Consider the following 10,907-nt stretch of genomic DNA (forward strand, 5'->3'; position numbering starts at 1 on the left):
TTTTTATTACGAACGAAGCGTGTAATAAGTTCCGCGGAAAAGATAAAAATTAGGAGCCGGTAAAACCGACATAACCTCGAAGTAATAGCGCGTTTAAGCGAACGACGATAATAATCGTTCCTGTTCGACGCAGGGGCGAACGTGTCTAATTATTTGCGTCGTCGTTGTATCGACAACGTGGTAGAAAGCAATTTCGGTACATCATTCGGTCGATGCTAGATGGTGCGCGACACGCACCAAATGTCCCAACAGTTACGCCTCTCGTGGACGTTTGTTTTCCATGGACGGCGGTCAATAGGTATCGCATTATAGCGACGCGACGCGGTTTCCGCCCGAGGACTGTCCATTCGAAGACGCAATACGTGATATACGCGTTCCTTCCATCACTATATAAAGCACCCTCCCCGTTCGATGCGTTCGTGGCTAGGTCTATTCATTCTCTCCGTGTCCTTCTATGAATACAGATTTACTTGTCGCTTGGACGATGCCCGCCACGAATTCATCCGTGCTACACACGCGCCATGGAGAAACGCGTTCGATTCCGTGCGGAAGTTAGCTGCGAATGCGAGACGAGTTCCCGGTAGTGCCGTTCGAGTAACCGGAACAAACGTATCGACTCGCAAGATCTAACTATCGCATCGAGTCCACCTATCTACCTACTCGACGGTCACAGTTGCTCGAACGTACGATGTTACACGAAACGCTCGTAAAAAGTAGTTCGGAAGCAACACAAATAACTCGTACATATTTTTAGTCCTTCGCAGGCAACACGAGCGAGTTCCCTTTTTTTCTGGCCTCTCCTTGGAGTTTTTATTCTCATTAAAATTTCTAGGTTAAAACCGCGAGGCAACGCGCAAGATTTAGATTCGCGCGACTAGAATTTTTACAGAATAGTTTAAGGCATGAATGTACAAAGAAATGTTTTACAATCCCTTATCCTTCTATACTGCGAAAATGTTATTTTATTTATGGTAAGCTCGCGTGGATTAATAAGATTTTCGTTTTTAAATAAATTCGTGTCGTGATGCAATTCGACGTAATTCGAAAGTAAACGAGACTCGGTCGAGCGAACGGCAGCTGAAACGAAACACGTTGAAAAAACAAAAAGTCTCTGTAAAAAGTCGTAACGACGATAACCTGTCGAAACGCCATGCTCGTAAAAAGAAGACGCGTAAAAAGAGCGTCGAGAACAAAACCAAGACGGACGAAAGAATGCTCCGATATTGAACAGAGGTCGTCTCGGAAATACGCTCTTCGATAGTCGTTATGGCGCAACATTTCGCTGTCCATTTTCGCGTGTAGTTTATGAAACGAGAAATTGAACAAATAATATATAAAAAAAAAAAGAATCGCTACGAAGGATGAGACAAAAACGTTGTAATTCTTTTGCTGATTATTAAAACAAAAGTATGTCTCTGCGAAGAACAAAGAAGGACGAAGAACGCGCAGAATAGAAACGTGTCGCGAGGCACGTCGCTGTCTGCGCAAGGCAATCGTCGTGCACGCATAGGCATGGGAAAAATGCACTTGCTCAATGCATGCAAATTTAACAATCCAAGGATATTCAAGCGCCACGGATGAATTCTCTCTTTGTATTTTATTCGAAGTAATCGACGCTCGAGAAAAATTCCCTAATATATATTTTTCGACGCTAAATACATATCTATAAAACGTACGGATCAAAGGTCAAGATGTTTACACGAGCATTTATGATTTTAATGGACCACTCAGACGATATACTTACTGATTTGAATGGAGAAGATTTATAACCCTGTTTACACGCAGTAAGTCACCCGAAAAGATACGCCACTTACGTTCCTTCGTGTACTCTCTACAGCAATGGTTCTTTCTTAACCTTTTTAATCTCATTGCGCACAGTTTAGAGACGGAAGAATCTGGCACAGTTCCCGATCCTGTATAATATTATAACAACTAGAATTCAACAGCAAATTCTCTGGAATCGACTTGTAAAATACGATGTAAAAATTATCAAAATTGATTTAACCTATCGTAAGAAAGAAAAATAAAATTTTCCCTCGTCTATTTTTTTATTTTTCGAAGAAATGTTCCAGACACCCATAATGTGAGAACACATTACGTGCGTAGCATGCGGTCAAACTTTCATCGACGTCTTAAACACCATTCCTCAAAATTTTAACGAGGCTAAACAGTGCCATATGCTAATCGCCGTGTGCAACAAAGATTTATTGCGGCAGGATCGTTAAATTTCCGAACACGTTCGCCGCCGTGCGAGTTTTCCATGTCTTTCCGTTCACGACGTACGCCATATAGACGTTCCTGGGGTCGTCAACATTTGTTCACGTTACAGCAGTGTTTTCCAAAGTGGGAGGGACGCGAAAGAGAATCGTTAATGCAAAGAAATACAATTTTTCCTATTAATTATCTTTTTTAAAAAATAAATTTTCTTGTCTGGTAACAACAATTTGTTTCCCCACAAACGAACTCTACACTTACGTAAGTTCCCTATACTTAAAATTATCTTATCTTTCTGACTGGAATCGTGGTTACAAAAAATATCTAAACCCTGATAATTTCAACTCGTATCCCCATGGAAAATTAATAGAAACTGTAACATATTTATTTACGAACAAATAACCAGGATAATTCTCTAAAAGTATGAACAATTATATCAAAGTAAATAAGTTTAGTTGTAAAAGTTTACTGCTTCGTTCGACCCTTGCTTGTAAAACAGTAACCGTTGTCGAAATTTCTGACCTCCCATGGCGAACTCATTTGGAAATTCCCACGGTTAATTTTCCAAGGTGTACCGTTACACGTGTACAGGGATTTTCGGTGGGGTACCTTCTACGAAACTGTTTTAAAAGGCAACGACGACAACAGAGGTGGATAGGAGGGGGATACACGGTTTACCCACATCTTCTCTACCTGCACATTTCCGGTGATTTAAAGAGCCCGACCTGCCTCAAGCGTGAAGTAGCCGCGCATTTCCCCCTACCTGCGTTTCGCTGGCCGATCAGCGTCGCAGTAGGCCAACCGTGGTATCCAGAATGAAAGTCTTATTAACGCAATTTCACGTACTAAAGCCTGATATAATTGCTGAATTAACACGCTTGCCAATTGGAACTAATGGAGGTGGATAATATTGTGAAATTATCCCAGACATGAAATAACTTTGCCCCTCGATTACTCAAGTTAATTGTCGCCGTCAATACTTTGTCCACTACACCCAACATCTAATGCACGTTCCAGGTCAAAACCAAATTAAATTCCTCGCTGCTCGTAAAATTTTTTTAAACAAATTATCTCACGCTCGAGCCACCATGCAAAGTCACGATCAACGGTAACTTTTCTACCATCGGTGTTTCGGAACTTTGATCTTTATCGATCCAAAGTTCTTTCCCTCGGTACTATTTTTAGTAGCAGTTGATGCAATGGTGGGACTCGAAAGGGTATACTTTCAATGAATGGTGACCATCGTTGCTTCTGCAAGCACGAAGGTCAGTTCCATGATTTATGGTATCTAAATAGGCTCAACGATTCGAACGACCGATCAATCATACAATTTAGTTACTTAACTGAACTGCAATGATAGCCTAATCAAGAACACTTGAAACGAATAGATAATAAACATCGAAAAAGGTGTCCGTGGGCTGGGTACCCTCAACCTGAATGCCAACACTTTGTTTTCCATCGCGAACTGCGTTCTCGAACCCCCGTGACTCAGCCCATTCCACGGCTCGTTAAATCCCGACCCAACCCAAGCCATAACCGGGAAAGTTTAGATTATTTCCTTTAAAACGTCTTCCGAGAAAGAATTCCAACGCTCTCTTCCATGCTTTGCGCTCGACTTCTAATCATTCCTGGTCAGCCATGCAGTCGTTTTCGCACGATTTATAGCTCCTCTAACGTTATTTGTGAAACAAAAATACTGATATATTCGAAATCATTTGTTATTGTAAGCGATAGTTGGAACGATCGCGACAGCTGGGCAACGGATGTTTAGGTTTGAGAGATAAGAGGTGTCGAATTACGAAAACGAGAGAGTGGAACCTTCTCGAGGAGAAGCGATCGTGTTTCTGACGACAGTCGAATAAAAACCTTTTGTCTACTACTATTATTAATAAATAAACTGTACATGAGTCGTCCCCGGTGCGCGTGTACGCAGTTCGTACGATTCGCGAGCATCTGTAATGCGTGTCAGCGTTGGAATGCCGCCAAACGTGACTTTTGGCTGCGCTTTCGAAACGCCTGGTGTGCTTGGAAAAATGAAATGGCCCCATCGTCACGCGCTGAATAAATATATTGGTTACATTGACTCGAACCACGTGTAATTTAAAATTATATTAGGATTCTATCGTATATAGAAATTCACCCTTGTACGTCGTAATTTCCCTACGATTTGATTTTCGATACGACGCGGCGCAAGATGGTGCCAAGCGAGAGAGATGCGGCCGCGACCTCGATCGAATTTACCAACGTTTTCTGCAACGAGATCTGCTTTCTCTCATTACGCCGTCATGAAAGTATAATACTTATGCTCGATGGAGCACCGAGAGATCCTCGTACGAGCCCGGTTGGTTATTGCAAAAGTGCAAATGTGATCCCCCCTACCAAACCAGCCCGCCCCCTTTCTCAACCCTCTACGTGTTCGCGAGCGGTGCAATTATAACGTATCGCTTTCGTAGTCGACTTTTCGTGTTCGGTATGTATCGCGGATACCGGTCGCGAGTAAATCGGACCGGAAACGAGTTTAGCGTGCTGGAGAAACGTCGGAAACAATCAATTGTCCCGGGGCACAAATGGCTCAACCGACGAACTTCGTGAGGGCATGCGCGCCACGTACGCGCGCTCTACGACAACTCATTTCCCCCTTCTCCGGTTTCGTTCGCCAAAAACTACCTCGTCGATGGCCTCGTTAATACCGAATGCTTCTCGTTTTCGATCGACCACCGTGCATCGTGCAAATACAGACCGCAGATTCAAATGCATTTCTATTTTGATAACGAAGAAAAATAAAAAACATGATCCAAGAACGTTCGCTTCCAATGTAATTTTACCCCGTTGGAAAATATCGAGAGCTGAGAATTCGGTAGAACTTTTTAGGGCCCGAAATAATAATCGTCGTCGAAGATAAAGTACAACGCGATCTCGCATGTTCTGTTCCTCTTAAAATAACGAGGAGGAAAAGAGAGAAGTATTTGATAAATTGGCACAATTTCTCCAGTTCCCGTGTCCCGCTAACTTTCGCGCCGAAAAGCGCGGCGCCTTGCCAAGAAAGCGTGAGAAGCATATACGTGAAACAGAGAATTCCTGTTTGAGATTTTTCATAACCCACATTTATCTATTAGGCGGCTCATCGTTCGTCGACGTCTTCGCCTTCGAAAGCGACCGTCTTCCTTCTCTTTGTTTCGTAATGGTATGCAAACTATGCACCGTTTCAAGGACTACCGAGCACTCTCGGAAGAAATTAGCGAGGTAGTTGGTAAATGCGGGTTCAGCCACAAAACTGTTACGAACTCTTTCCTCGAGAATTGCATTGGATAACGGTAGAATCCTTGTTTAGAATTCTAGTACGGTTGGAGCCTCTATTATCCGTGTTTGCGTAAACAAAGAAATGAAAACAAGAGGAATAAACGAATGGAACTCCGTATCTTAGCTCGCTATATTACATTTCTAATACCCCATTTTTATATTCTTTCATGTATGAATTGCTAACCTTAAATGTCGGAAAAGAGAAAACGCGCACCTTTAACAATTAACACGCCGAGTGCCGGAACATTTTAATGAAACGTGACCTGGAAAGCTGTCGGTAATTGCAACATTTGTAGTTTCATTCCGATTATTTTTTCACTGTACATATATCGTACGAAGTGTATTGAATATATGTATTTTTAAGTATGGAAAAAGAATTTTCTCGTAGAGAAACGTTAGAATGGTTTCTCGTGAAAATAAAAGTCCATCTCAGATGTGAAACAGACAGAGATAAAGAAGAGGGAAATAGCGATGAATTTGGACACAACGATGGAAAGCATTTCTTGGATATTACGTTCACCGTTTATTACGAAGCAAAATTGGCCAAGTTGATCAATTGATTCGTGCCACTCCGAGTGTTATTTATACCTATCTTAGTAATGATTAGTTCAATAGGGACTTCCTCCGTATTACCTGCGACCTCTTTTGTTCCAGTTCTGCCATTTTACTATTGGAACCAGCGCTCATTACGAAAGAGTTTACCACGATTCTTTATATGGGAATACAATCTATAATCGTACGAGACCGCTCGATTCGCACCGTCGTTTGCGCGAGAACAAAGGAAAGATTTTTCAATCTCTCCATCCTGTAAATAGCATCCTTTAACCGTGTTCAACGTCGCGAAACAACGTACCGATACGCAAAATGATACTGCTGCACGAGACGCTATTTCTTCGAGCGATTCGAAAATCGATTCCCCCCTAAATGGAACGCTACGCGAAGTACGTTCACTTTTCTTCTCGTAAGTTCATTACTTGAAGAATAATTACGTTCGATAGCCTTGTATTAATTGACACAATGCAAATGTATATTCCAAACACATTATGTTTTACATTTCTTTCCATAGAAAAGACATTAAAAATGTACGTCGAACAATGAAATTAGTTTCACGATCGTTTAGGGGTGTATACTTAGTCGAAGCTACGAACGGGGAATCCAGAAGCGGGTACCGGAAGTGGGGGCGTCGGTAACACTTGACAATCGCAACTGATAAATTACATAAAGTGCAATCGTCCCGTGGGGATGTCTAAAAATAACCGAAGAAGCATTAACAGCCTCCGAAGACTGAAAAGCGAAGACAACCGGAGGACCCAAATTTATGAGATCGAAAAAACGATCGAAAGTGAAGATCGAAAGTGAAAAGCATTTTTTCCAGAATACACGTATAATTAGAGACGAGAAGATTTTTCATTACTATTTTAAGAGTAACTAATTTGTTTGTTTTATATTCCTTACGAAATTGTTATCTAGATGAGAATTTTTACTGTTTCTACAGATGGTTATATATCAGTTGTGGTTTAACGTCACAGCTGAACGCTATAACTGTCGCGAGATCGAAAACTAGACAGAGAAAATTAGGTAGAAAATATCAGGCACCCGAAATCTGTTTTTCGAACCCTCTACAAACATTATCTGGTTCCCTGTCGGGGGAAAAGCTTTATGTTCAACAGATGTCGCTGGGAAGACCCCACGACAAAGAAGCGGCCAGATGAAAAAGAACACCGCTAGTGACGGTTAGTCGAGAGGTTCCCGAAAATGTTGAAAAAATTGCGGGGACCACCATGGGAATAAATTCCATTCGTTCCAACCGATGAAATTCTATTTTATAGTTTTCTTGCAATATTGATCTTATTTTTAGTATACTTTGAATAATTTTTTAATATTCCGGATAGGGGGTAAAAGAGTTTTCTAATGTTTATTACACACTTAATTAAGATAATAAAGTAAGATGTGTTTGATGTCTTAGAATATGGCGAGAATGATGTTTTGTGGTTCGAATGTTGGAACGAACTGTCTGAAAAACAACCACCCTTGGAAGGGGGTGCGAAGACGTCACTCGAGGACGTTGCTGTTGTTGGTCGACGAGCAGGTCAAATTTCCCAAAATTTGTAATTGGGGGAGGCTCATGGTAGGCGCACAGATGTGAGAATTGAAGAATTTTTCCCTACCATGAACCTCGTCTTGAACGCGAATCGAAATGGTCGATTCAGATCGTACAAACTTTGAAACTGTCTGAAACCAAAATGTCGCTGTTATAATATTATAGTAAAATAATATTGTTCTTACAATCACAAAAACTCTATACCACATAAAACACTTACATTATATTACAAAAATATGAATTTCATTTCGCTGTATGGGGATCCTCCAAAATTTTCCTTTGTTGAAAAGGTTCGTAGGAAACTGAAGTTCGAGAAACACTGCTATAGCATACAATTTATGAGAATTCCGGTTTGTTCCATAAAAAAATATATAATCTCATTTTACATTAAAAATGAGTTCGCATTTGTCCGTAATCTGGTCTTTCGTCCATAACTATAACTCTAACCAATGTGCAATAGTCTCTTTTTATATCCTCGTTATCGTATTGCACTCCATTTGCCGCAATAAAAAAAGATGTATGTATTTGCATAATAACATTATCGCCGTGCCGCTTTGTTCTACGAATTCCGTAATAAAGACTCGCGATATTTTTTTCGCGTCGAATATCGTCCGTACGCTCGGAAATGTATAAATAAATCGATGGGGAAGAGGCGCGTGAACGGCCATGAAGAAATACGATTGGCCGTGGGGGTCTCGTAAAGCAAGAAAAGTACATGTATTTCGCGGAAAAGAATAATAGCGTCCGCGAAACGTACGAGCGCGCGGCGTGTCACTAAAAATACCACTAACGACGCCAATTTCTCACGAAGGGACGAAGGTAAACGATCCTTTCTGTCGCGGAGAGAGGCGCGTTCATTTTTCGTCGCGATATCGATTGAGAGGTACTGTTTCCCGAGCCAGCAGCACATGGTTAAGCGGAACGCCAACTCTCGGTTGACGCGTGAATCCCGTCGAGCGAGTCCCGGTGTGTCTGAAGCCCGTAGGGGTCTGTACGTCCTTCCATCCCCCCAAAAACGGAACGCGCAGGATCAAGGCTCACGAGGGCATTTTGCTCTGTTCAACTTGGAAGCCCTCCAATGGGCTTCCCTTGCTCGCTCCCCACGCGACACCACTGGAACCCGTTTTAAAAGTCCGTAGAGGAATGCGTGCCGCCGTCGGGCCTTTCACCTCTTTCGCGAGAAAATGTATTTTCATGCTTTTCAATCGCGTGCCCGTCATCCGGGCTCCATTGCTCACGGCGTTCCGACCGGATATCAAATTCGACGATACAAAACGCCGCCATCGCGAAGAAAAATCGTCAATTTCTCATCGATTTTCTTTTCACGAAATCAACGTGATGATAATGTCCCACCATCGATGAAAGTAATTACGAATAAGATATACCGTATCGATGTTTCGGTAAAATCCGTTACGGCTACAGAAGAAAGCGTAACAGGTTCGATGTGTCCGGGATTATTGTTGAGAGCCCACATATCGCATAATAGGCTGAGATACGAGCATGTTTAGCTATTATGTGCGCGCGATTACGCGCTTAAGCTTCGCCCCATCGAAAGAGCCGTGGGTACGTTATCACCGCTTGTCTAAAAAAACCCCGGATGTAAACACCACGTTTCTATAAATATTTGTATCTAAAATTTATGGCAAGCTATCGAAAGAGCGTATGCGACGAGAAAAAGTGAGATACACAGGTATAATTATAGTCGAATTACAAATTATCAATACGTTCGCAAACGATAAACTGAAAATTGAAAACATTCATGCATACCATACTGCCACGATCCAAAAACATGCAGTTTAACAGAAATCGATATCGTACCAGAAGGTATATTAAAATTCCCGTGAAAATCTTTCGTCGTGCGAGGACGAAAGGTCGATGCTATCGCAACGAAAACTTTATTCGCATACCAAGTAACGAAAAGCAACTCGATGCGACGTTGGAAGCGCATTTAAACATTACTCCGGGCGCACAAAGGTTGACAAGAGTCGCCATTTTGAAATAATCGGCAAAGGATCCACCTTCTCTGTCTTTCTTTGAATATATCACGCTCGGGGACTCGATAGGATCGTGTATATCTGATTCTTGGCGTAGCGGGAAGGCTTAGATTTTGATTAAAAGTTACATAGTAACATACAGCTAAAGGGACGCGGTCGGTTACCCGGAAGAAACGCGACGCCTAGGGTACAATCTCGGGAGCATTGTACACATCGATCTCCCGTTTTCTCCTGGCTTTCGAGTTTGAAAATTCGTACGCCCCGCGGGCAAATGGAAACCATAAACAAAGACTTACCTCGTATTTGATGCCGTTGAGTCGCAACCATGTCTCCACCTTGAGACAATAAGCCGATAGGGAGGGCAGAAACGGCGTTCGAGAGAACTGATACAGATAAACAATGTCCTTCTCGTAGTTGGTCTTATGCACGCTGATAGCCTTCGTCGGTGCAGAGGATGCCGTGGCGGCCGCGGCGTCGGCGATCTCCTCCTTTTTCGCCGCATCCTTCTCCTCTTGCTTATTGTCCGGCGGCATTTCGTTCTTCAGCGCCTCCTTCTCTTTCACGTCCTTAATCTCCTTGCTCTCCGACCCGGTGTTCTCCGTCTCCGTTGCCGCCGTCATCTTGACTACTTTTTTCACAGGCTCGACCGGGTTTCAGTGAAAAACAGAACGCTTTCTCGTGCGAGCAAACCAAACGTCGAGGGACAACTTCTCGAGCGACACTGGGAGCCTATCTCGAAGACAGCGCGCACCACACAAACGTACGCCGGGTACTCGTTGATCCCTCTACTCGCCGGCCGGTTCCTTCTCGACGTTGCCCCGTTCTGTTCGCAGCTCCTGTCCCCCCAGTCGAACGCAACTTTGCGCATGCGCAAGCGCCACACCCCACTGTTGTCGCCATATTTAATTGGTCCACCACCCCTGCCCGGTCCGCGTGCCGCTCGTTCTCTCTGTCTATGGTTCTGCTTTTCTTTCTCCCTCTTATTCTCGTTTCCTCTCCCTTTTCCTCCCACGAACCCCCATAACCGGGGTCCTTCCACTTCGTCGTGGTTAGTCTCGCCTGGCAACACTGCCGCCACCGCCACCTCAAGAGGGCCGACAAACTCGCAACTATGTATTTAGGTACCCCGGGGCGAACTACAAAAGATCTCATGGCGGTCATTTTGTTATTAAAATTCGTTCAGTTTTGCGACGTCTATGCAGTCTGCCACTGACAGTATTGTTTTCGGTGTTCGTACAACGTCGAATATTACTTTCATGAACAAGTGATGTTTCGATACTGTTGCTTAGACATTTAGA

General features: G+C 43.0%; 1 protein-coding gene across 2 annotated transcripts in view; it reads right to left on the bottom strand.

The window, feature by feature from the left end:
• Nucleotides 1-10,414, bottom strand: part of LOC122398099 (failed axon connections) — a 30,002-nt gene extending 19,588 nt beyond the window's left edge. For both annotated transcript variants that reach the window (XM_043397692.1, XM_043397691.1), the window contains exon 1: nucleotides 9,906-10,414. In XM_043397692.1, coding sequence (XP_043253627.1) covers nucleotides 9,906-10,229 — 324 coding nt within the window. In that variant the 5' untranslated portion in view covers nucleotides 10,230-10,414. The remainder of the gene's footprint in view (nucleotides 1-9,905) is intronic.
• Nucleotides 10,415-10,907: the final 493 nt, after the last annotated feature.

This window comes from Colletes gigas, unplaced genomic scaffold, assembly GCF_013123115.1.
Source record: "Colletes gigas isolate AHSC1104 unplaced genomic scaffold, ASM1312311v1 Colletes_gigas_Sc00011, whole genome shotgun sequence".
Classification (NCBI taxonomy): domain Eukaryota; kingdom Metazoa; phylum Arthropoda; class Insecta; order Hymenoptera; family Colletidae; genus Colletes; species Colletes gigas.